This window comes from Podarcis bocagei, assembly GCF_964188305.1.
Source record: "Podarcis bocagei genome assembly, chromosome: 6".
NCBI classification, from domain to species: Eukaryota; Metazoa; Chordata; class Lepidosauria; order Squamata; family Lacertidae; genus Podarcis; species Podarcis bocagei.
This window is the reverse complement of record NC_138130.1, coordinates 94,081,342-94,108,710: the sequence shown is the minus strand read 5'-3', so window position 1 is coordinate 94,108,710 and position 27,369 is coordinate 94,081,342. Positions and strand designations below refer to the sequence as shown.

The 27,369-nt window shown below is 45.7% G+C and overlaps 1 protein-coding gene across 4 annotated transcripts in view; it reads right to left on the bottom strand.

Moving 5' to 3' along the window:
- Positions 1–27,369, bottom strand: part of GRM5 (glutamate metabotropic receptor 5) — a 346,127-nt gene that overhangs the window by 113,605 nt on the left and 205,153 nt on the right. For all 4 annotated transcript variants that reach the window (XR_014008886.1, XM_081197312.1, XM_081197314.1 and 1 more), the window contains exons 4-7: positions 19,769–20,004; positions 7,026–7,272; positions 4,317–4,485; positions 3,875–4,001 (exon numbers count right to left, since the gene is read on the bottom strand). Coding sequence is in view for 3 of the 4 variants with exons in the window: in XM_081197312.1 (XP_081053438.1) it covers positions 3,875–4,001; positions 4,317–4,485; positions 7,026–7,272; positions 19,769–20,004 (779 nt within the window). In the remaining variant the exon portion in view is untranslated. The remainder of the gene's footprint in view (positions 1–3,874; positions 4,002–4,316; positions 4,486–7,025; positions 7,273–19,768; positions 20,005–27,369) is intronic.

Genomic DNA, 27,369 nt, shown 5'->3' with positions numbered 1-27,369 from the left:
TCTTTGGGGGCCCCTGCTGAGTCCTTACAAGCCAGCTGGCATTGGGTTTTCTCATATCTTAAACTACTTGATGCTCAGTCAAGTATTCAGCTCCTTGAGAAAACCTCACCTGTGCTCTCACAGTCCTCTCGATTGCATTTCCAGTGCACTTTATAACTGAACACCAGCCATCCTTTCAATTATTAAAAGTGACACACACGCTCCCAGTCAACCTTGTCACAAGGGGTAGAATTATATTCTCCATTAACAGCTGCCTTTCATCCTCTCCCACTCTGTAGTTTAATGGAAAATAAATCCAATGGAATTCAACGGAGCCTACTTCCAGGTTAGGATTGCAGCTTAAATCAAACCAACACATTGAATCTTGACCAAGATAGATTCCTTCCTTCCTTCCTTCCTTCCTTCCTTCCTTCCTTCCTTCCTTCCTTCCTTCTTTCCTGTGACCCAGAACATCATAAATGGTTCCCCCACATGCTATCCCACTAACAGCTCTGTAAGGTAGGTTAAAGTTGAGATACAACCAATGCACTTCATGGAGTTTGGAATCAGGATTTTCCTACCCTATCCTTCCTCTAAACAAAATATATTTATTCCCCTTCCAGTAGCACCTTAGAGACCAACTAAGTTTGCTATTGGTATGAGCTTTCGTGTGCATGCACACTTCTTCAGATTTCGTATGCATGCACACGAAAGCTCTTACCAATAACAAACTTAGTTGGTCTCTAAGGTGCTACTGAAAGAATTTTTATTTTATTTTGTTTCGACTACAGCAGACCAACACGGCTACCTACCCGTAACTTCCTCTAAATGTTACACCAGCCTGGTTCTTTACTTCATATTCACACTATTTATTCACAGACTGAAGCTGCTTTGGGGGAACAATGCATCGAAACACAACATTGAGTAAGAAACGAGATGACAGATACATGGTAGATATGGATTGTGGCTATTTTGTGTACGCTGCTTCCCAAACCAGAGGTAGGAGTGCACTGGATGCAGAACAAATGGGAGTGCGTACTCCCATTTATGAAGAGAAAAAGTTATGAAGAGAATCCAGTCATGCCATATAGAATACTGAGTAATAACTTTTGTGACGGCTAATTGCAGATTGCGTGAATGGTACATCGGTTATTTACACTCCACCTTTCTTCCAAGGAACTCAAAGTAGCATGCATGGTTCTCTTCCTGCCCATTTTATCCTTGTAAGGTACGTTAAGCAGAGAGACAGCGACTGGCTGGAGTTAACCCAGTGAGCTTATACAATATACGATATCTTTATTGTCATTGTCCCATACAGAACAATGAAATTGAAAAACTACATAAAACATTCAAAAACTTCTAAAAACTCTGAAACCCCATTTTAAAATATACTATACTATAAAAACCCCTAAAAACTCTGAAACCCCATTTTAAAATACGCTATACTATAGAGACCCCTTATGCTGCGTTTAGAACCAGAATTGCATTTGCGTAGAAACTGTTTCTCAGGCGGCTAGTCCTGGCCTTTATAACCCTATACCTTCTTCCAGAAGGCAGAAGCTGAAAGAGGTCATTTCTGGGGTGCGTACTGTCCTGCACTATCTCTGCCGCTTTCTTATGGCACCTGGCAGCATAGATTTGATCTAAGGTGGGAAGAGTGCACCCAATTATTCTCTCTGCAGTCTTTACAACCCTGGACAGCATTGTTTTTCCCCTTCATGGCTGAGCAATGATTTCAATCCTGGCCTCTCAGGTCCTAGTTTGATGGTCGAACCACCACACCTGGTTCTCTGTTAGGGACTGTTTTGAGGATAATCAACTTGTCTAGATCTGTCTGGAGGGATTTGTGAAAGCCCTCTGAGAAATGCTCGCCAATCTCAGGGGCTTCCTCCAAAGTCCTGTCTTGAGAAAGACCCTCCAAATTCACCTTTGTTTTTGCTCTAGGTGAAAGCTGGTGGCAGCACAGTAAGAACAGAGCTGGCAACTCAGCTTTCACATCAAGGATTGTTCTCCAGCACCTCATTAGTATGCTTAGGGTAAGTCTTCCTTTGGCTGCTTTTCAGGGAACTTCTTGCTAGCTTACACTTGAAGTGCTAAAGGGCTGAACTGTGATCCAGGAAAAGGAGAAGGTGGGGGGGGCAGGAAGCAGGGGTGTCCTTAATTTACTCCATCAGATTAGTTAGATACTTTTCTTCCAACTATAGGAAGAAGCACATTTTTGAAGTCTATTGCAATTAAATAGAAGGCTTTCAGGCATTTCACGGACTCCAAAATACCGAGCTTCCTTGTTCTCACCTCAAAAATCAAATTTCCAACACATTTAGAGGACATTAAGAATGAGAAATGCCGATATAGCCTGCAGATAAAGCAAAGGCCAGTAAAGAATTAATTGCATCTTCTCTCCACCTTGCCTCCAAAGCTTCTGGAAGCAACTCTTTGTTTTGGTTGCTCCATGAGTGACAAAGAATATAGGATTCAGCCCCCACAGGAGGTAGCAGTGATTGTCGCAGTTCTGGCCCAGACCACAATGACACAGGTTCTTACTTGAGAATAAGGAAGAGGTCTTACTTGAGAGCAGAGAAGACCTAACAGGCTCAGTAACAGGTAATGAGTCCCAGAGGCTGCTACACTCAGGTTAGAGGGCAGGAAAGCTGAGGCTACATGGGTTGGGGAACAGTGGTCGAAGTGTAAGGAGTTCAAGATCAGGGCAAAGATCAGAGTTGTCCCAATGGGTAGGCACACCCACCTGCCAAGTCTCGAAAGACAAGGCAAGGAACGCTTACTTGTAAAACTCCTGTGCCTTACAAGATTGCTGGGTCCACAGATGCTCACTTTGTTGGGAACGATGTATCTGTTGCCAGTGATGGGAGTGCAGCCTGGTCCTTCAAGACCAAGTGGTGACCTCCCCTTCTGACTCTGGTTCCTCCACCCCTAGCATTGGGCTGATGCCCTACCTGGATTTCATTGCTGCGTTCTTCTCCCCGGGAAGTAAAATGGAAGACGGGAAGACTGTTTACCCAGCCAAGACAGCCATATCCTGGGAGAAGGATGTATCTGCTTCTTCTAGGCTCTGTTCCCCAGTCTCAGCTCCCTCTCATTACCCTCCTACCATTTGACAGAGTGAGGCAGCTGCCTCAGGCAGCAGATGCTGAGAGCGCAGAAGCATCAGTCCCCATAGGACCAAATTCTCCATTCCAATCCTGCTGGCTTCAAAGGTTTGCTTCACCTGCATATTCCCCACAGGGAACGCACTGCAGAGCAGCACCTAGCAGGATTAAACTCTCCACTCGGCAACTGATGAGCAGAGGGTTCAATCCTGTTGGCTGAAGGGGCCATAGAAACCTGAGTGTGAAGCCCCTTCCTCCATAGGGCACCGAGGGGGACAGGAACAGAAGATAGTTTCCTGGAAGACATAATGGCTGCCTGAAACCTTGAATGAGACAACACCCCACAACATTTTGTTCCAGGTAGGGATGGGTGAATCTCTTAATTTTAGCTTCACATTTTTAAATTCAATTTGCAACATTTCCACCCAAGTTTGCATGAACTTTTAAAAAAATCCTTATAAAAATTCATCAGAATTATAATGCCTATTCCTCCTAATATACACATTTGCATGCAATTTTGCCCAATAAGCATATTTTTTGCTACCAATTTCCCCTAGCAGAACACCTTCCTCTTGGCTATTTTCAGCAATATGTGCATTTCCACACACACCTTCCCCTAATATGCACATTTTTGTATACAGTTTTTGGCTGGAGAAAGGGGTGTTGCATAACTCAGGGATTTCAATGGGTAGATGAGCTTCTGTCCACATATTGTTTTGGGAAGTGTGAATTAAAGAGAAATCCCACCCCAGTTGCAGGTCCCATTTGTAAGATCATAATCTACATACCAGTGAGCTCATGGTTGGGCCAAGAACCCAACTCGCAAGCTGTGCATGTGTATTCATCAAAGACAAATTCGTTCTCTTTACACCGTGTGCAAGTCCAACAACAACTGACTTCACCTTTGCGGATAACCTAAGAAGAACACACATCAACATTTCAATGTCTGCAAAAATATTTTGCTTTATGCATTTTTTTAAAAAGAAAATTAACCTGCCTCCGCCCCCTGTTCACATTTTATACTCCTCTCTCCTGTACATATATTTTACCAAATGGGCTGAAGCTATTTATGGATGCTATTTCCGTATGATCAGCCAACACTTCCCTTGAGCTAAAACTACTCACCCATTTTCAGATTAGCTTTCAACGCTTGCCAAAAGCTGGGGCCCAGCTTTGGTTGGGAGCCAGAAGCCCTGAGCGCATCATGAACTCAAAAGGACCTTCATTTACCTTGATCTCTCCTTTCTCACATGGCTCGCTGCAGACAGATCTGATGGCAGAATTTTTATGGGCCCAAATTTCATTGTCGTCCATTTTCAGTTCGCCGTTGTCCCAACTTCCAACGTTGATATAGTCAAAGTAGTCCTTTCCCATTTTCTTAAAGTTCATGATCTCGTACCTTTCGAACAAAAAGGACAAATCATGCAGTTGAGTTTAACACAGCGCTGAGGACAGCCATGTAAGGAAATTGCCTTATACAGACCATTTAGCTAAGTATTGTCCACACTGTTTGGCAGCAGCTCTTCAGGGTTTAGGCTGGGAGTCAAAATTAACCTGGTTCCAGGGAACAGTATGCAAATATAGAAGAGCATCCTTAAGACTGGACACTGTTAGGACCAGCTCAAGACATTTTGCCGCCCGAGGTCCATTACTTTCAATGAGCCTACTCAAGAGTAAAATGTAGTGCAATGCTACCCATTGAGAGCCAGTGTGGTGTAGTGGTTAAGAGCGGTAGACTTGTAATCTGGTGAACCGGGTTCGCTCCCCCGCTCCCCCACATGCAGCTGCTGGGTGACCTTGGGCTAGTCACACTTCTCTGAAGTCTCTCAGCCCCACTCACCTCACAGAGTGTTTGTTGTGGGGCAGGAAGGGAAAGGAGAATGTTAGCCACTTTGAGACTCCTTAGGGTAGTGATAAAGCAGGATATCAAATCCAAATCCAAACTCTAAGTCCTACTTAGAATTTTGATGAGTCTACTCTAAATTGGCCGTGGTCAGATACAACCGCAGCATATTGTGTCACAGGTATGCTGCATATTGAGATTAACAATTAAAAAGCCAAAATACATAATGGCATATGCAATCCAGACAAGGAAATATAAATTCCCAACAGAAACAACGCAAAGTTAAATATGACTATACTAAACAGGGCTAAAATGTATCTGCTTCATAATAGAAGCATGCTGTGCATTGTTTAAAAACTTGAAATATTACATTGGGTTACAAATTCTGATAAAGGTATGCTGCATTAATGTTGCATGCCTATTTTTCAAAAAAAAAAAAAAAAGAAAGAAAGAGCCACTGGCATTCTATGGTGTTCTGTGATTCATGCAACCCTGAAATGCTGTCAGGCATTACACAGGAATTTAAGAGGCTGCCTTATACTGAGCCAGACCACTGGTCCATCTACTTCAATGATGCCTACACTGAAGTCAGCAGCTCTCCAGGGGTCAGAAAGGGGTTTATCCTGGCTCTTCCTGGAGATGCTGGGAATTGAACCTGGGACTGTCATCTGCTCTACCACCGAGCCACCACCCTTCCTCTGAAGTTAATGGCTGGATCCAGAGTTCCTGTGAGCAGAACCCCACTGAGATCCCACAGCCAACCCTAAACCAATGTGATCTTTGCGATCCCTTTGCCCTATCTGTGTAGGTTCCTGGCCATTCTGGATCACTGCTCAGGGGAAAGCAGAGCATCATCAACCATGGAGAAGGACATGGCATTGCCCTTTCACCTGTGGAGTCTACTCATCTTCCTATATGTTGATCATCATAGCATCATTTCTCTCTGACCATGAGTAAGAGGTCCACACTCCACACTGCAGAGACTTGGCTAAGAGCCACTGTGTTTTCTCACCTGCATGGATCCTCCTAGTCCTTTTATAAGCTTCAGAGACCACAGTCCTTTAAAAGGGTTTATTAAAGTGTAATTTGAATGTGCGACTTTTCCAAATAATTGGCGGTTTAGGCAGGTGTCGTTGGGGCTGTGTTTTTGCCTATTATTTGCATCACCAACTGAAAGGTGGCGTATTAGACAGTGTAAGTTTCACTTGAAAACGTCCACACTGAAAATAAGGTGATTCTCAGAAGCCCTGAAATACTGATATATATTTTCCCGCACACACAACTTATGTGACCCAAAGTATAATTTTCCTGCTGAGGATAATATATAATAGAGGTGAGACCTTTTTTCCTGGGCATTCAGAGGGAAGAGAAAGTCAGACAGAGAGAAGGAGAGAAATTAGTTGACTGTCTGCCAAGGAAAAAAAGCTTAAGTCTTTTGACACTTGCTTCAAGTGATCAAAAGCACTCGCTGACGGAGGTTCTCTGCCAACCAGCTAATTCAAATGAATCCAAAATAGTATGAGAGTAAGGTATCATTTAGACTTCTGCATAAATCAGCCAGTCGATCCATGGTATAGCCATGGTGTGTTTAAAAAGATACTTGCAGCGCTCTCATTCACATGGAGGCAGAAGCAATTCACCAGGCTAGCTTCCAGCAGGTGCTGCTTACTGGGAGGAAGAGGGGAAGGGGTGAGGCAGTGGGGATGTTGGTGTGGTGCAAATGGAGCCAATCTGACACTCCTGCTGGTGCATTTACACTTTGCCGACCTCCCCACTGCTTCATCCTCTCCCTCCCAGTAAGCATGGCTGATCCACCTGCCGGGAAGATAGCACAAAAGCTCTGCCCCACTCAGAAAGCTGTTTCTGCATGAGAGATACCCATCACGTTCAGCTTAATATGTGGATAATGCCCATTCACAGATGTTTCCACATTGCAGGTTGAGCAGCAAACATACGGACCCCTGCTTCTCACTAGACAGTTGAGTGATGCCTGGATAGGAATTTAGCAAGGCACACATCCTAATAGTTACAAGTAAGACACAGAGCAACGATTAAGGCATTTCATGCTTTCCAGATTGATAGCTATTTAACAGTACCGTCCCGGTGAGTCTCCATTCTCGTCGAATGTGATCATATCCCCAGAAACTCCAGTGAAGTTGGCCTTCATAAGAGAATCGAGGAGTTTCCGTCCATCAATGGGCTTCATAGCATCACAAAGACCCGCGTAGCCTGGGCAAAGTGCCATTTGCATGTTATGTAGGCCGTAAGCCATGGAGTATATTGCGTTAATCACAAAGCCCATCTTGGAATCTTGGACATGTTGTGTTTCTAAGGTCAGATTGCCTGTTGAGAAGCACAGCACATTGCAATGGTTAGCATGCTCAAGGTAATAAAATTAAGTTTTAGTTTTATATCTACAGGAGCCCCTACCCCCTTTTAGGGCACTGGAATTTTTTTTTGGGGGGGGAACCCAGTTCTGACACCAGATACAAACATTAACTCTTCAATAAGGTCAACGACAAAGCACTGTTATTTTCACGGAAGTCATCCCACGGGCTTCATCGATAAGTGACTGCAAACCAAGTTGCTGGCATCTCAACAAAAGACGTTAGTTAAAAAGAACAGTTGGAAGAAAATGTTCCCTGGCATATTAGCTGTGAAGGACCAAGCGATTTCCCTGCAACCAAAAATATTACCATGACGACGAAATATTGTGAGATTGCCGAAGGAGCAGGCCAATGTCAAAGCACGTGTTTCTGAAGTCTCTCCGTGCCATGGCTTGAAAGGTGTTGAGCACAAATAGTTTTTGTTGAAATCTGTGGGAGCAGCTGAGCACATAAGGACCTTCTAGGACAATGGCCATTATAAGTCATTCTAAAGGGAACTCACCCACACCTTCCGCTGGAAGTTAATAAATAGTGTTCAGCTGGAAAGGAAAGTGTTGGGTTTGTGCTTCTTCCAAGAAGCTATTCATGCCCCACAGTCATCCTGAAAAAGCATCACTTTATATAACTCTGCATCAGTTTGTGAAATATTCCCACATTTTCTCCCTTTCTTTGCTTTTTGGGGGGAGGGAATGTGACAATTTTCGGGCAAGTTCCTTTCTTCAACGTTCAGCTTGCTGGAGTCTCCAGAACCTAAAACTTAGCAGAGCAAATGGAAGCATCATTCAATGGTATCAAAAGCCACCTGGAGACCAAGGAGAATCAACAGGGTCACACTCTCCTCATACAGGGCAGCCAGCTCATCATACACGGTAGTTTCCATGCCAAAACCAGGTCTAAACTCTGACTGAAATGGATCTAGAAAATCAGTCTCATCCAGGAGAGTCAGGATTTGGTTATCAACCATGTGCTCAAGAACCTTACCCAGGATGTGGACATTAGTGACCCTCAATAAAGGTAAAGGTGCCCCTGACCATTAGGTCCAGTCGTGACCGACTCTGGGGTTGCGGCACTCATCTCGCTTTATTGGCCAAGGGAGCCGGCGTACAGCTTCTGGGTCATGTGGCCAGCATGATTAAGCCGCTTCTGGTGAACCAGAGCAGCGCACGGAAACGCCGTTTACATTCCTGCTGGAGCGATACCTATTTATCTACTTGCACTTTGACGTGCTTTCAAACTGCTAGGTTGGTAGAAGCAGGGACTGAGCAACGGGAGTTCACCCCATCGCGGGGATTTGAACCGCTGCCCTTCTGATCAGCAAGTCCTAGGCTCTGCGGTTTAACCCACAGCGCCACCTGCGTCCCTAGTAACCCTCAATAGTAGACTACATTTTCTGGATCCAGGGGAGCCTTCTCAAGGTGTAGCCCTTTAAGTAAGCCAGGACTCCTCCCTCTCATGAGAAGGCTCCCTGGCCCAACCAGCTGCCCCATTTTACCAATTTTTATCAGCTATGAAGGGGACGCGCCAAGAGCACATGTGGTCACCTGCACCAATTCGAGCATTTTGTCCACATTCTTGAGCTGTGCCAGCTAAAACTCATCCAGGAAAACAGGACTAGAAGGCATTCTGGAAACCTTGCAGAAATATGGATTTCAATGGGTGGCTGGCTGTGTTTTGGTTTGAATGTTATTTCAGAAAGTGCCAATTATGTAGCATGTATTTTTCCCAATCCATGCTCAGGAAGGATTTTACAAGGGCAGAGCATTAATTGAAGGGGTGGTGCAAAATAATTTCATTTGAACCCACAGGATCTTCAGTGTATCATTAATAATATGCCTCATTTTTTTGAGTTGAAAGGCTTCATAATATAATTTAAGATCAGGCACTCCCATTTGTCTCTAGAATGATACAAAGTTTGGAGGGTTGTTCTACTTTGCTTACCATCCATGCTTCTCCACATATATATGTATTTCTGCAATTGCCTTCCAGTGACTTCCTATATCTTCTCCTATTACATTCAGGGTGTATTTATTGCTCAGTGGCACTAATAACATATAGGGCATCCCTTCATTTATCTTCCAAGACCTCACCATGTGTCTTGCTTTGCAACTTGCCCTGTTACTCAGCATTTTTTATTTTTTTTGCAGTGCTCCAGAAACTAGCCTTGTCAAATGCTCCTTTCTCAGAACCTCAAATGCTTTCTGTTCTCTTTATGCAGCTTAGCATTCTGGAGCCAGTTGCCAGGCAACCCCCAAGTGCATTCTCTTTCCCCTGCTCTTTTTGGGCTTGGATCTCATTGGCTAGGAGTGCCTTTTAGGAGCTACAGCTGGTACGACAACCATTAATGGTCAGGGATAGCCTGACCACAGTGTTCAAATGCATGGATTAGTAACCTCAAAGTTTGATTATTGCTCTGATGTGGGGTAGGGTTGTGGGAGGGATTTGGCCCAGCCAACATTTAAGGGCAAGCCTACTTAATTCTTACTTTCTGAGACAAGATGCTGACTGAAACTCAGCCACCTTGTGAATATTTCACTTCTCTGAATTTTGCGATGCAGTTCTCCGGTGGAGTAATGTGTACAAAAACCAGAGATGGATTTAGGGGAGAGCAACTGGATCGCCCTCATAGGGCACCGAGTCGAGAGGGATCCACAACAATGATGTAAAATGGAAGGTGAGAGAGGTGGTTGGGGGTGTATATGCAGAAATTTGGCGTTGCACAGAGCACTGCTGAAATTTGGAACCCCCAAGTCCGCCACTGCAAAAATATATGCTAGGATAAAGTGCTCATAAAAAGGTGTCTATTGGAGAAATGAACATTCCAAAATGCATTGCATTAGGTAATACTGCTTGACAAAATCGTGTATTGCATGGTGCAGTTGTCAGAGTGCCAGACTAGGAGCTGGGAGACCGGGTTTCAAATCCCCATTTGGTCATAAAGCTCAGTAGGTGACCTTGGGCCAATCACAATCTCTCAGCCCCACTGGGTTGTTGTCGGGATAAAAATGTGGGAAAGAACCCCTTACGGGGTCCTCACTACGGGATCACATTCACCCAGTGCTATACCAGCTGCACTGGCTCCTGGTGGAGTACAGGATCAGGTTTAAGGTGCTGGTTTTAACCTTTAAAGCCCTATACGGTCTAGGACCCTCGTACCTACGGGACCGCCTCTCCTGGTATGTCCCACGGAGGACCTTACAGTCTTCAAACAAAAACACCTTTGAGGTCCCAGGCCACAGAGAGGTTAGGCTGGCCTCAACCAGAGCCAGGGCTTTTTTCGGCTGTGGCCCTGATCTGGTGGAATGCTCTGTCACAAAAGACTAGGGCCCTGCGGGACTTGACATCTTTCCGCAGGGCCTGCAAGACAGAGCTGTTCCACCAGGCCTTTGGCCAAGGCACAGCCTGACCCCCTCCTTTGGTAATTCTTCACAGAACTCTAGCCCAATGGTTGCCATCAATTTGATTTGAACTGATTTTATAATGAATTGATTTTAGAATGCTGCATTATTTTACTGTTGTTAGCCGCTCTGAGCCCGGCTTTGGCTGGGGAGGGCGGGATATAAATAAATTGTTGTTGTTGCTGGCCCTGCTGATCCTTCCCTTTTGCGCATGTCCATTTTAGGTACAAAACAAAAAAGTCAGGTACACCTTGGACATTGGGAATAGCTATTAGTTGACACAGGGAAGACCACAGAGGATGAGGAGAGAAATGGCCAAGGGAGAAATATGTTGCATGTGCTTAAACTTTATTACAGTAAGACAAGCTTTTCCAATCTGGCACCCCCCCAGATTTTTTGGACTACAAATCCCATCATCCCTGAGCGTTGGCCATCCTGGTTAGTGCTGATGGGAACTGAAAGATTGCAGTAGGCCATAGGTAGTGGATTGTTGTTCCAAAGGCTTGATGCAAAAGGTGGGGGTTGCGGGGTTGGAAGAAAGAATAGAGGTGGCATCATGCAGGTGATCTTGGGAGCAGGTGATCATGCAGGTGATCTTGGAAGAGTGGGAGACCTTCATCCTACTGAGCAAAGGCTGCAGTGCTGGAATATAAATCTCCCCATGCCGTTTGCCCACTCTTTTGTTTGGGGGAGATGCAAAATCTCTGCAGCAGAAACAGCTTGTGTTTTGCCGAAGGCCATCTCGATCTTCCAAGAGGCATTAAAACAGACACACACAACAACAACAACAACAAACACAGAGGCCATTAATGTGCTTTATGGAAGGTTGCAAAGAGTGCCTTTGCTGCAGTGCTTTTTCAAACTAGCAAAGGGTGTCAGTGGCAAAACATGCTTTTGCAGTTGCTCTGCGATGGAAAGCTGGCTTGCACAGACAGACGTAGGAGGCACGTTAATTTAAATCAAGACATTCATATATAAACCATGAAGAGTACTGCAGTGTTCCACACAGCCACCTTCCAATTGCTGCTATGGTAAGGCAATACTTTATATATTCGACACAATATGAAGGGAGGCATAGGAAGGTGAGTTTTCTGAGTCAGGCCATTGGTCCAGCAAACTCAGGGTTGTCTACACTGGCAGTGGCTGGCCATCCAAGGGTTCCAGGCATGGGACATTCCTAGCCCTGCCTGAAGATGCCGGAGATTCAACTTATCGCCTTCTGCATAGAATCATAAAGTTGTAGAGTTGAAAAAGACCTTGAGGGTCATCTCATCCAACCCCCTGCAATGCAGGGATCTTAGCTAAGCAACAACAAACCTATGTTTATGTGAAACATACTCAATAAACACACAAGACGTAACTGGCTATACTTTTGAAAAAAGAAGGTATACTATTCATTGTATACTCTAAACGGCCTCGGCCCAGTATACCTGAAGGAGCGTCTCCACCCCCATCGTTCAGCCTAGACACTGAGGTCCAGCGCCGAGGGCCTTCTGGCGGTTCCCTCATTGCAAGAAGCAAAGCTACAGGGAACCAGGCAGAGGGCCTTCTTGGTAGTGGTGCCCACCCTGTGGAACGCCCTCCCATCAGATGTCAAAAAGATAAACAACTACCTGACATTCAGGAGACATCTTAAGGCAGCCCTGTTCAGGGAAGTTTTTAATGTGTGACATCTTAGTGTATTTTTGGTCTTTGTGGAAGCCGCCCAGAGTGGCTGGGGAAACCCAGCCAGATGGGCGGGGTACAAATAATAAATGATGATGATGATGATGATGTCAAATTGTAGATTTCAACGGAACTGTAACAACCCTTCAGGTGAATTATTGGACTCTATGAACAGACAGGTGGAATAGACACATACATGCATGGACCTTATGCATGAACTGACTAGAGAATGAAGTGATCCACTGGGTCTTCTGCTTTTTTGTTGAACTTTATGAGACTTCCGTTGAAATCTACAATTTGATACAATGAATAGTATACCTTATTTATTCAAAAGTACAGCCGGTTACGTCTTGTGTGTTTATTGATTAAGGAATCTTAGCTAAAGCATGCATGACAGATGGCCATCCACCATCCAGGGAGAATCCACCATCTCCCAAGGGAGCTTGTTCCACTATCGAGCAGCTCTTAATGTCAGAAAGCTCTTCCCGATGTTTACTCGGAATCTCCTTGTAACTTGAAGCCATTGGTTCGATTCCTACCCTCTAGAACAGGAGAAAACAATCTTGCTCCATCTTGTGCATGTGATCTGTCACTGAGTCATGGCCCTGGAAGGGAGGTGGCACTGTTTAAGGCTTGATGGGGAAGCTGTGAGATTCAAACATCCCTCTGTTGACATAGCTATTTAAAGGAACAGGAGGCACCTACAAATCAAGGGACTGAAACAGCTAATACAGTCATCAGACTCAAATGCTCCCTGCTGACTTTTTGTTTAATAATAATAATAATCCTCACAAGGTTGTTGCAAATTAAAAACTGAGAAGGTACACAGAACATGCTGTAGTGATAAGAACATTGGGCTATGACTTGGGAGACCAGAGTTCAAATTTCCCACTGGGTAACCTTGAACTAGTCAACATTTATCAGCCTAACCTACCGCATAGGGTTGTTGTGAGGATAATATATGGGGAGGAGTAGGCATGCTACCTTGAGAAAGTTAAGATGTACATGCAATAAAGCAATAAATACAAATGTCACAAAACAAGTGTTTACACATCTTTCCTAATCGTTGTAGTCAACTAGATTTTACTCAGAGTAGACCCATTTAATAGCCATGACTAATTTAGGCCCCTTGATTTCAACAGGTGTACTCTGAGCAACCCTTGATGTGGAAGCAATTCAAGCTGTCTGTCCCGTCCCCCCCCCCCCCCGAGAGAAGGGGACATTTGTTACCCAAGGAAAATTTGAAACCTTCAGGGAGGGAGGGAGGAAGGAAACGGCATATTAGCTTTTTGTTCTGGTAATTTCTCCTCCTAATTAAGAATAATCAGCATAATAGCTGTGAGAATAGATTGCACTGAAAATCCATTTTAATTGAAATTAAGTGGAATGCTGAGCAGTAAATTATGTTGCAATATGCAAAACTTTTAACAAAGTATTCACCCCCAGAATTAAGTGTGCATGCACTGTGTAATTAATTATACTAGTCGTTTAACAGAAATCTAACTTGAACCAGAAACAACATTGGTAGGTTTTTTGAAAAAACACACGGAAAAAATCTATTTTATTACGTACAGTTCTCTTCAATTTTCTTTTAAGAGCCGGATGATTTTGATCTACTGGGATTTGTGCTGTGTAATTTTGCAGATGGCCTGGTGATAGTTTTCTAGGCAGACAATTCAAGCTCAAGTGAATAAGAGTTAAATTGAAATGGGCCTGTTTCCACACTTCACAGAAGCCAACCATTACCAGGGATTCAGCTGAGTTACAAACCTGTGCTTTTCAAAACTAGGTTGATATCTCAGCCCACAGAATGGGGGGGGGGGGCTACCTCACTTGCAAAATATTATTGTGGATTTGACCAAAGGGGAGCAAAGCAGAAGGCTTCTTCAAGCAGGTCTAAGGCCCATCTAGTCCATCACCTCACAGTAGCCAATCAGAAACCTACAAAAAGTCCACAAGGAGGATCTGGGAAGATGTGGCAATCTGTCCCTCCTTGATTGTCCCACTCATTCACTTACAGGGAATTCCTAGTCACCTAATACTAGCAGGTACATCCTTCGCTACCTGTATCCAGTGTTTTCTTTTTCTCCACAGGTACATTCTGCTTTTTGATTTGATTCTTCTGAAGGGTTATGAGCTCCTTGAGAAGCTGCCTCTTGTGCCATTCTTGCACAGCTATTGTGCTGCTTAAATTGTGATACTGTCTTGAATGGTACACCAGATGCCACTTGCGAGTGGTGGCTTTTTTTTTTTTTTACCTAAATAATTGTAATGGGTCTGCATGCTCCCCCCACCCACTGGATCGGATTCAGGGCCTAATCCAGGACTTCAGATTGGGTCCAGTTTGACCTGGGCCAACCTCCGCCTCCCGAATCAATCCAAGGGCCAGACCTCATGTTCAATCAAGGTTTTAAAAGGTTAATCAATCAAATGAAATTGAAAGGTTAATTTAAAAGGGAAAAACCAAGGAGACACTGCACCTCCTTTCCACTTCTCCCAAACACACTGCAGAAAGCAGGACTGAACCTTCCACTCCCTGTGAGTGGAGATTTTAATCCTGCTGGCTACTGTTTTGCCAGCACAATCCCTGCTGGGAATAGTCTTGTACAGTGGTACCTCGGGTTAAGAACTTAATTCGTTCTGGAGGTCCGTTCTTAACCTGAAACTGTTCTTAACCTGAGGTACCACTTTAGCTAATGGGGCCTCGCGCTGCCGCTGCATGATTTCTGTTCTCATCCTGAAGCAAAGTGCTTAACCTGAGGTACTATTTCTGGATTAGTGGAGTCTGTAACCTGAAGCGTCTGTAACCTGAAGCGTCTGTAACCTGAGGTACCACTGTATCCATTAACAGTTGTAAGGTTGGAAATCTGTACAGGAGAAGATTCATGGGGTTAGACACACTGCTGGTCACTGTTTCAGTGGTCCTAGCAAAGTTAGGAATGTAAGAGCAAGTGCCCAGCAAGATCAGACCAAAAGCCAATCTAGTCCACCATCCTGTTCTCACAGCGGTCAATAAGATGTCTGTGGGTGGACGTGCAAGATAACAAAAGCATTCTGGGAAATGATATACAATGGGTTGAAAAAAATGTTTAAAATAATGTTTGTGAAAAAGCCAGAAGCTTTCTTACTAAGAATTTTAGGTGCAGAAATACCAAAGGAGCAGAAACTATTATTTATGTATGTGACAACAGCAGTGCAGATACTACTGACCCAGAGATGGAAAGAAGATAAAGTCCCAACCAGAATGGCTGATGAAGATGATGGACTATGCCAAAATGGCGAAAATGACCGGGAAAATCAGAAACTAGGAAGAGAGAAACTTTAATAAGGAATGGGAAAAATTTACAAATTACCTAAGAGAACACTGTAAACAGCTAAACACTTGGCAGGATTTGAGTAATGCTTGTAATGTACTAAAAACTAAGGTAAAAATGGATTATTTTAAGAAAAATAGAGAAAATATATGATGCAGTTGAAAAAGATTGAAAACGGAAGCCACGGAAGGGATAAGGGAAGTCTAAGGGTTCAGGGAATCCTAAATGTTGATGATTATGTGTAATGTTTGAATTTAAATATGTAGTGTAAAACTGAATAATATACAGTGGTACCCCGCAAGACGAATGCCTCGCAAGACGGAAAACCCGCAAGACGAAAGGGTTTTCTGTTTTGGAGGCGCTTCGCAAGACGAATTTCCCTATGGGCTTGCTTCGCAAGACGAAAGCCCATAGGGAAATCTCCGGGGACCTGTTTTAAATTGCTGGCGGTCGGGAGCAAAGACTTTCGCCCACAGCCGGCCTTCAGAAGAGGTCCTGGACCTCTTCTGAAGGCCGGTGGGGGGCAAAAGTCTTTCTCCCCCCCGCCTGCCTTCCCGGGACAGCGGAGACTTCTCCGCTGCCCCGGGCGATCTTAAAATGCTGGCGGGCGGGAGCGAAGCGTTTGCTGCCGACCCCCAGCATTTTAAAATCTCCCCGGGACAGCAGAGAAATCTCCGCTGCTCCGGGCGATCTTAAAATGCTGGCGGGCGGGAGCGAAGCGTTCGCTCCCGCCCGCCAGCATTTTAAAATCTCCCCGGGACAGCAGAGAAGCAGCCCCCTGCGACCCTCTCCCGGCTGGATAGGTGACGTGCGCCTATGGCAGGAGCCTCCATAGGCGCGCGTCACCTCTCCAGCTGGGAGAGCGCGCGCGGGGCTAAAGCAGCCCCCTGCGACCCTCTCCTGGCTGGAGAGGTGACGCGCACCTATGGCAGGAGCCTCCATAGGCGCGGGTCACCTCTCCAGCTGGGAGAGCGTGCGGGGGGCTAAAGCAGCCCCCTGCGACCCTCCCCCGGCTGGAGAGCTGACGCGCGCCTATGGCAGGAGCCTCCATAGGCGCGCGTCACCTCTCCAGCTGGGAGAGTGCACGCGGGGCTAAAGCAGCCCCCTGCGACCCTCTCCCGGCTGGAGAGGTGACGCGCGCCTATGGCAGGAGCCTCCATAGGCGCGCGTCACCTCTCCAGCTGGGAGAGGGCGCGCGGGGCTAAAGCAGCCCCCTGCGACCCTCTCCCGGCTGGAGAGGTGACGCGCGCCTATGGCAGGAGCCTCCATAGGCGCGCGTCACCTCTCCAGCTGGGAGAGGGCGCACGGGGCTAAAGCAGCCCCCTGCGACCCTCTCCTGGCTGGAGAGGTGACGCGCGCCTATGGCAGGAGCCCGCCAGCATTTTAAAATCTCCCCGGGACAGCAGAGACTTCGCTCCCGCCCGCCAGCATTTTAAAATCGCCCCGGGACAGCAGGGGCTTTTAAAATGCTGGCGGTCGGCAGCAAAGCCCTCCTGTCCCCGGAGCTTGCGGGGCGGGAGGTGGGAAGAAGGGCTTTTCTTCCCACCACCAGCCTTCAGAACAGCCTTCTGAAGGCTGGGGGTGGGAAGAAAAGCCCTTGTTCCCCCCCCAGCCTTCAGAAGAGGTCGGGGGACAGACTGTCCCCGGACCTGGTCTGAAGGCGGTTTCCCTAGGAACGCATTAATTGATTTTCAATGCATTCCTATGGGAAACTGTGCTTCGCAAGACGAAAAACTCGCAAGAAGAAAAAACTTGCGGAACGAATTAATTTCGTCTTGCGAGGCACCACTGTATATATATATATTAAAAAGATGTCTGTGGGAGGCACACAAGAAAGGCCTTTATTATCTGTTTTGAGTTGCTGTAAGAGACATCAGGTTGTATTGATTAACTTCATCAGTCCTGGACACAGGGCCAACTTCTCCAAAGTGCTGTTTGATCCTTTAAATTCAGCACACCCCATTAAATGCACCCATGTCCATTTCTCCATCCTAATGATGGCACAGAGTCCCTTCCTTTACTTCCTCCCACGGCGCTAAGCGTTGCTGTTTTTATCTGTTTCTTTGGGACTCCATAGGCCTCACCCGACTTCTCCTCTGACATGGAGCCGAAAGCATTGAGAATCAAGGTGGATAACTCTGAACACTTCTACTTCTCTGTAACGCTTCGGCCAGGCAGAAAATCAATGCACTTAGCAGAGGCAGCAGCAAGTGTTTGAATTAAGGACGGCTAAAACTTCCAACAAGAAAGAGGCTGTATGTTTCCATGTTAGCTTCACCCCCGGATGAAGGGCAAGAGAATACATGCTGCTGCTGGAGAAGCTCCCTGTTGCTACACTCGCAAGCCTACAATGACACCAGGAGATCTACCCAGCTTGCAAGTGGACTAGCAGGCATAACAAATGGATTTGACTGAGTGAGTCACAGGCTGTATACAACTGGGGAAGGGCCATAACTCAGTGACAGAGCCCGTGTTTTGCCTGTCTTAGGTTCCATCCTCAGCATCTCCAGGCAGGGCCAGGAATGCCCCTTGTCTGAACACTTGGAGACCCACTGTCAATACATACAACCCCAGGTTAGCTGGGTCAATGGTTTGACTCAGGATAAGATGGTTTTCCCAGTAGTGATGTATGGAAGTGAGAGCTGGACCATAAAGAAGGCTGATCGCCGAAGAATTGATGCTTTTGAATTATGGTGTTGGAGGAGACTCTTGAGAGTCCCATGGACTGCAAGAAGATCAAACCTCTCCATTCTAAAGGAAATCAGCCCTGAGTGCTCACTGGAAGGACAGATCGTGAAGCTGAGGCTCCAATACTTTGGCCACCTCATGAGAAGAGAAGACTCCCTGGAAAAGACCCTGATGTTGGGGAAGATTGAGGACACAAGTAGAAGGGGATGACAGAGGACGAAATGGTTGGACAGTGCTACCAGCATGAGTTTGACCAAACTGCGGGAGGCAGTGGAAGACAGGAGTGCCTGGCGTGCTCTGGTCCATGGGGTCATGAAGAGTCGGACACAACTTAACGACTAAACAACAACAACAACAAGATGGTTTCCTGCATTCTATTATCATAAAAATAAATATTCCATCTCAAGTGAGGTGTTTTGTAGAGTGTGTGTGCACGCCAGCTTCGATTGTCTTCACTCTTTAACAGAAGAACGCAAGAAGATTGTCTTCTGCAGATGACACAGAAACCAAGCAAGCTGGCAGGGGAAGATGGGGCAATCAGTCCCTCTGCGACTGCCCTACTCACTCACCTGCAGGGAATTCCTAGTCACCTAATGCTAGCAGGTGAGTTGTTAAACATGACCCTGGCTCATACGGGCTTGACATTTACTGCTCTGTTATATTTATCACCGTTAGCAAAATCACTTAAATAATGCAAATGAAGTCCTCCGAGAAAAGTCCTGTTGACCCTTTACCAAGCAAACTGGAAACAGTGTGCAATTTGAGGAGAAGGGAACTGAGAGGTTTTGTCTTTCTTAGTTCAGACCTTGTAAATAGGAGGGGAAAAAATCAACTAAAATATACAGAGGGAAACCCCCTCTGAACTACATAGCCAATCAGAGCATGTGCTACCTCAGTGAACATCATGTGACGCTGGTTGCTAAGCAACACTTCCGCCCATACCCCTCTTGGCTAGCTGACTTTTTGAAAGTATCAGAGCTAACCCTTAAGTTAGAAATGAAATAATCTCTGATGCTGGAAGAGCGGAAAAGTATCTGACTGATACTTTATATTTATAAGTTTATTTTACAAATTAGTAAAACGCTGCACAGCCTGAGGCCATCAAAGTGGTGTGTGACAAGATAAAATAAAATAAGAACAACTGCCGCAAAACAAAACCAAATTCCAGAATATAGAAAAATAATAGAATAGAAACTATGCTCAACCTTTTTGTTACCACATGAAGCTGTTGTTTCAGTCTTCCCCCAGCTCATTGGCACAAAAGACACTTAACATCACCATACCTTCATCCTGACATTGATTCCTCCAGTTCCCATAATCCCAGAAGCAATTAACAGCTTGGACTTCATTGGTTTCAAATAAACAGACATGTAAGAATAAAGATGCTTACTGCTGCAGGTCTTATTGAATTTCGTATTCTCCTGAGGGGATCCCTTCAGCCGGCACTGGAAACGGTGTTGCCAAAATTCCTGAAACCACGGGTTTCGGTGGTTGGTTTCTGGCTGAAGCTGCAGGTAATAATCATCAAACCATTTCACATCCGGAGACTGAAGCTTGATTGTTATTCCGCCAACAGCCTCGCGCTGGTATCCTTCTGTCACATCGTATCTGTCTGCCCAGCCATCGCTGCAAAGATAAATAAAAGGAGCAGACTCTCTGTGAGGACGGGGCTGCTGTGAATCATTGAAGAGAATTATTGGCATGCGTCCTTGGGAATAGCAAGGGGACCCTGGCCAAACAAGAGCTGTGGCTGGACAAGGAAGCTGCTGCAGGGGGTGCTTCATCCTTGTCGCACAGATACAGTAAGATCTTGGGTTTCCTTTATTTAACCAGCTCACACACTTGGCTGAGAGTACCATATCATGAACCTAACCCTGGGCAGCAGCCCTGCAATCAGACCCAAAGGACAAGTGGCCAGATAAACCAGAAGGACCAGTGGCACAAGCCCCAGAAATGATGAACCCATAAGAATGTGAATAAAAAAACACAAGAGGAGTCCTGCTGGATCAAATCAGAGGCCCATTTGATCCAGCGTTCTGTTCTCACAGGGGCCAACTAGATAACTATGGGAATCCCATGAGCAGGATGATGACTCTTCCAGTCATCACCCCCCCAGTGACTTTCATTCAGAGCACAGCCATCAGGGTTGGTGGCCACTGATAGCCTTAACCTCCATGAAATGTTCTGATCCCCTTTTACTCCACTACACATTGTGGTTCAGAATTGTGGTAGCAAATTCCATAACTCAGACCAAGGTTCTCAACACCAAGCCCAAGTCCCAACCACTGAGATGTATTGTGTTGCAAGGCTCTTTGAATCACTTTTGTGAGTAAAGGAAGAAGAAGAAGAAGAAGAAGAAGAAGAAGAAGAAGAAGAAGAAGAAGAAGAAGAAGGAGAATAATCTTGAGTCAGATACCCCCAAACTGGGACCCCCAAGCATAGTAACCCCTGAACAAATTCCTTTAAGGGTCAAGCAGCCTCTACACCAGAGACTTCATCCTTCCCAGCACCTACTTCCCAGGGCAGTCAGTACACTCAAGGGGAATGGACAGAAAGGAAATATGCTTGGCTCTGGACCAGAAGACCCCTTGGTGCTCTCTTCAGGAAGCGGGTGCAGTAATGGTTATAGTGTTATAACCTGGGAGGACCTGGGAGGGCAGGGTTCGAATTCCCAATCAGCCATGAAGCTCACTGGGTGACCTTGGGCCAGTTGCTATCTCTTAGCCTAACCTACCTCTCAGGGTTGTTGTGAGAATGAAATGGGGAGGAGGAGAACCATGTACCCCCACCTTGAGTTCCTTGGAAGGTAAAGGTGGTATATATATGTAATAAATAAGTAAGTTTCCACTGCTGATATTTAACTGTGTTATTTATTGTTGGATCCAACCAATGACCCAATTAGTTCAGCAATGGTCAACCAGGCGCCTATGGGAAGCTCGCAAACAAGACACGACTCTTGCCACTTGTGATTCTCAGCATTCAGAGGCATGTTGCCTCTGGCAGTGGAGAAAGAACATGGCCAAATGGAATAGTAGCCATTTTTAGCCTTATCCTCCATGAATCTGCCTACTCCTCTAGTTAAACCATTCAAGTTGGTGACCACCATGCTCTCCTGTGGGAGAGTGAATTCCATAGTTCAACTATGTATGGTGTCTTTAATCTGACCATTGGACAACCGTAAGTTCTAGAATGAGAGAGGTTTCTCCTTATCCACATTGCATAATATTGCACACTTCTATCATGTCACTTCTTACTAAAAAAAAAACCCACCCCCAAATGTTGCATTTTTTTCTCATGGGAGTTGCTCTATCTCCTTGATCACTTTGCTCTCCCTTGTGCTCTGCCACTTAGGACATGAGAAATGCCCTTCTGGATCAGACCAAAGGACAATCTGGTTGAGGATCCTGTTCTCAACACAGGTCACCCCTGGAAAGTCTGAAAACAGGACTCATGGGTCCCAGCCACTGGCATTCAAAGGCATGCTGCCTCTGACAGAGAAGGAAGAATGTAGCCACCCTGCGTATTATTTTATTGTATATCTTGCTAGTATTCTCTTTGCAGTGTAAACTTGGAGAAATGATATAGAGGGTGGCAAATGCCATAAAGAAGCAAGCAGCGGTGACCTAAACATTTAACCCTTGTAGGAGCTCCACTCTTCCTCATCCTATTGATTCAAGGCCTGGTCCTTAATGTACTCATTTATGGACGCAGCCCTTTTCACAAATGCACTGAGGTTGAATTGGGGTGAGTTGCACATGAAGCTGCTGCAGCCTTTTTTCCGACCACCAGGCAGTGAGCGCAAGTGATGGCGAATGAAGTAAGAGAAATGACTTCATCGGCTGCTGAAAAACAAATAGCAGAAGACGACAGTCTGATGCAGTAATACGAACGCATACTGACTTAGCTGAAGATTCATAGGGTCTCCGTGTTTCTCTGAAAAGTCTACAGGAATTTGACTTTCTAAAATAATAATAATAGAGGTTTGAAAAAAGATGGGGTGGGGAGAATAACTGAGGTGCTGTAATGTTTCAGCATAGGGATGGGGAATCTTTTTCCATATGGCAGTGGTGGGCGGGGTCGGAGGAAAAAGTGGGAGGAGCAATTAATGTAAACGTTACCTGTGAACAGTGGGCTAGCTTCTAGCCCACTCACAAACCCCTTTCTATTCTCATTCCATGCAAGCCAAAGGTATTTTCAGGGTTCAAGGATGCACTGCAGTCAGGGAAAAGCACTCAAGGGGAATGTGAGGCAGGGCAGGGGGGTGAGAATCCTCTCCAGGCCTGGAGAGAATCTTGAGGGCTACATTCAGACTCTGGGCCAGAGAAACCTCACTGCTTCTTTGGGATCACCCCCATCTTCTTCTCATTTAAAATACCTATTCCCTGGTCCCTATGCAAAGGGAGTTACAAAAACCTTGGCCACAGAACATGGTGATGATGTTCCAGGCTTGTGAAAAATGTGATATTGCTATTCTTACAACCCAACCCAACCCAACCCACCCAACCCAACCTCTCTCTCTGGATGTATAAAGGATGTATAAAGGATCAAGGTAGGACTACCTTATACAGTATGCATGTGAGAAACTGGTGATGAGGATGACAATGAGATTGAAGGTGATGATGGATTTGGTGAGTGACGACCATGATGATGAGGGTGGTGATTATAGCCTTGCTCCTGTTGTGTTGTTCGGTCCCTCTGGTCACCGCTGCTGTACAAAAGATAGTATTTTAACACAATTGACAAATCTGGAACCACGTCGCTTTGAGGCTCGTTATGTCTGGATTCAAACCATTTGTTGTATCCATTTAACAAACATTTATATCCCACTTTGTTGTAAAGAAACCATTAAATGGTTGACAGAAATAGGAAATAAAACATTAAAAGTCTCCATAAAGAACAGGTGTTTTAAAAACGTTCGAAACAATATCAAACTAGATAGGCGATGCGAAAGAGGCACCCATGTAACTCATACATGTTGGTAAAGGTAGAGGTAAAGGGATCCCTGACCTTAGGTCCAGTCGTGACCGACTCTGGGGTTGCGGCGCTCATTTCGCTCTGTGGGCCGAGGGAGCCGGTGTACAGCTTCTGGGTCATGTGGCCAGCATGACTAAGCCGCTTCTGGCGAACCAGAGCAGCTCACGGAAACGCCGTTTACCTTCCCGCCAGAGCAGTACCTATTTATCTGCTTGCACTTTGACATGCTTTAGAACTGCTAGGTTGGCAGGAGCAGGGACTGAGCAACGGGAGCTCACCCCGTCGTGGGGATTCAAACCGCTGACCTTCTGATTGGCAAGTCCTAGGCTCTGTGGTTTAACCCACAGCGCCACCCGCTTCCCTCATACATGTTAGGCTTGCCTAAACAAACATGTTCTAAGCAGTTGCTGAAAAGAATACAATGAAGTCTTGTCATCTGGGCAGCCCAGGACCTCCAGACACACCGCCCGGGCTTGCACCCCAGAGAGGTAACATCATTGCTGTTAATGCAGTTATGAGTTACAAGTCTCTGCAGTCACAGGAGCCACAGTGGTTCAGCAGCAGTTTGACTTCACCCCCAGAGGCGCACTCCATTGCCTCTCGAGACTGATGGGTGCCAACATACAAAAGCCCGACTGATGCCAATATGCAGGGAGTTCCAAAGTTTCAGCAGACTACACAGTCTGCGGACAATGGGTTTGAATTTCGTGATAGGGCAGAGGTGGACAACCTAGATCTAGACAGACCTGGAGAGTTGCTGTCTGTTTGAGAAGGAGGGTATTCTGGGCTAGATGGAGAAATAGACTGGATACTGAAAGGAGGGGAGACTCTTTTATAGCTGCACCTACTTTTGACGCTGGCACTGATGTGTGGTTGGAGAACCTTGTCCAGTCTTGCATTCCTTTCTAGGCAAGCTTCCAGGAACCACATGCCAGTGGTGGGTGGGGTCAGAGGCAAAAGTGGGTGGAGCAATGCATATAAATATTACACCTGTACAGTAGTTTCTACACACAAACCCCTCTGTATCCTCCATTCAGGCAAGCAAGAAGCATTACCAGAATTTAAGGGCACCAGCCAGGCAACGTAAAGTAGCAGAGAAATGTCTGGAAATTTTGCAAGTTCAAAGTTGCTCCAGAAAACCAGCATTACTGCTCTCAGGAGGAAAGCACTCTGTGCGTGCCCAGAGACTTTCCTGCTTTTCTCCAAGTCAGCCTGTCAGTTCTATGATTAAATGCAGATTCGTAAATTCAAGATCCCTCTAGTTCAAAGAGAGCATTATAGTCACCCTACCGCATTGGCCTGTGGCTGTTTTGACAATAAGGTTTGTGGCTCGCAGGAAACAAATTCGTAGGTCTCCTTTGTCTCCCGATCACTGCCCTAGAAATTCTAACACTTGTACCCGAAGCTTGATTGCCAGTATACAACAGCATCTACAGAGCTGTATCAAGTAACCATGGCAACTAAGTGTATAGGCCATTTTCTAACAAAATATGAATTACAAGGCTTCTTTATTGTTGCTGTAAAAAAAAGGGGGCAAGTCTGAACGCTTTAGTGCTATGGGGGTTTTTTATTATGGAGAGAGAGAAAAAACTCCGCATGGCTTTGTATTCTTTATGTTATCTTCCATTTTGCCACCCACTCGGAAAGAACACGGCAATTAGCATTACATAACGGTTTTAAATTGGGAATGGTGCCATTCGCTGAAGTGCGTTTAATTGCAGCTATACTTGGTCCTACATCCATATAGGCTAGATGGAGGGCCTAAGTGCCCGTTACATAAAAATGAGTATAACCCACTGCAGGCGGCCATTTTGTTTCAAGAAGGGGCACTTTGTGATTTGGAATGGAGAAGCAGCAGAGGGAGGGAAGGGGTGTGCGTTTTCCCTTCTTGTTACTGTTCACATTTCACTTGCTAACCTGCTTCACCTATTCCTGGAATCATAGAATCTTAGAGCTGGAAGGGTCCCAAGGGTCATCTAGTCCAACCCCTCGCAATGCAGGAATCTCAGCTAAAGCATCCATGACAGATGGCCACCCAACCTCTGCTTAAAAACCTCCAAGGAAGGAGAGCCCACCACATCTTTTGGGAGTCTGTTCCACTGCCGAACAGCTCTTACTGTCAGAAAATCCCCCCCTGAATGCTTAATTGGAATCTTATTTTGGTAACTTGAAGCCATGGGTTCAAGTCCTTCTCTCCAGAGCAGGAGAAAACAAGAATGTTCCCTCTTCCATGTGACAGCCCTTGAGAGATTTGAAGACGGCTATCGTATCTCCTCTCAGTCTCCTCTTTTCCTGCACTGTTCCAAGCACCTATTTGTGAGGGAAGAATCACAGGTCTAGGAACCCTAAATATGAAAAAGCTGTGTGTTGTGGGTGGGTGGTTTGGAGTGGAAAAAGAGCTGGCAGGAAAAGAGTAAAGAATCCCATCTAATTAATCCCTTAATCTGCTCTAAACAAACGCCTTTTCTTTTCTCGTTCTTTCTCTGTTATTTAGATTACTTTCTTTTATCTGACTGTATTATGAAAAAAGCTTTAATAAAATTTTATTATTTATGTTATTTAAACTAACCTTTTTGGACTAGTGGGCACAGTTGGAATTTTGAAAAAGTGTTACATGCAAAAGACATAAACTTGGTGCTGAGAGGACGAGGCTTACCCAAAATGGCCGCCACAGGATGTATGGCCCAACCCAAAATGGCTGCCATGGAGGTATGGCTGCCACACCCAAATGAGCGGGAAAAGCCATGAGACTACAAAATGATGTGGGCATGCCTCACACCTGTCAATGGAAAAAATGTCACTACTCTTGCCACAGCCATGTTCACTCAGAACATGGAAGGGCTCATCAGAATGGAAGGGCGGGTGGGTGTCTAATCCTGGCATCTGAAGAAATTGGGGCATGTTTAAGGGGACTTGTCCCATATAGGAGCAGCCAAAAAAGTGCCAAAAGTAACTGGGCAGGAAGAGCAAAAAAAGCCACTTGTGCATTGTGGATTTTTGAGGAGATATTTACTAATACTTTCCACAGGCACTGTAGGAAGCAATGGGAGGCACACTGGCATCCATGGGTGCCATGTTGGCAATGCTTGTGACCCTAACCCAGGAGGAAGTGAGAAGTGAAAATGAGAGTTATGTAGGATATACACTGCACCTGCAACAAAATGTCGCAGTATGGAGTTCTGCTGTTCAGGATTCCAGCCACTCCATTTCACCCTTTCCCTTCCTCCCCACCCCGCTTATGGGTTTTATGCTTTCTGTTTATTTCCTTTGGCTTTGTTGCAAACTGCCCTATGGCTTGTGCAAAGGGAAGTACAGTCATACCTCATGTTATGTCCGCTTCAGGTTACGTTCTTTCAGGTTATGTCCCGCAGCGACCCGGAAGTACTGGAAAGGGTTACTTCCGGGTTCTTCCACTCGCGCATGCGCAGACGCACATGACGTCACGCGCATGCGCAGAAGCGTCGAATCACAACCCGCATGTACGCAGACGCGCCACTGCATGTTGCATTCTTTTCATGTTGCAAACAGCCCTCCAGAATGGATCCCATTCACAACCAGAGGTACCACTGTACAGTGGACCCCCCGGATACAAACTTAATTCGTTCCGGGTGTCCTTACGAACCCCGAAAAGTTCGCAACATGAGATGCTGCTTCTGCGTACACACACGGCGTGATAGAGCGCTTCTGCGCATGTGCGTGGTGTGCAGAGCGGTTCTGCGCATGCCCGATGAAATTTGCTGCGTTTGCAACCTGAAAGTTACGTTACCCAAGGGTCCACTGTATAGGAATTGCCCAAATAAATGAATAAAACTGAGGCTGTCTGGGAAATTAAAATGTCAGCTAAACCCAGGCATTTGGCACTACTAAGAGCACTGGGCCCAAGCAGCTGCTCATGGAAGGCACTTCGGCTCTGTCTTTAAAATAATAAACCAGCTGCGCCTATCAGCTTGCACAACCTTCCCTAAGAACAGTTTTCTTCTTTGCCTCAAGCCGTGGCAACGGGCAGACAAACATGGA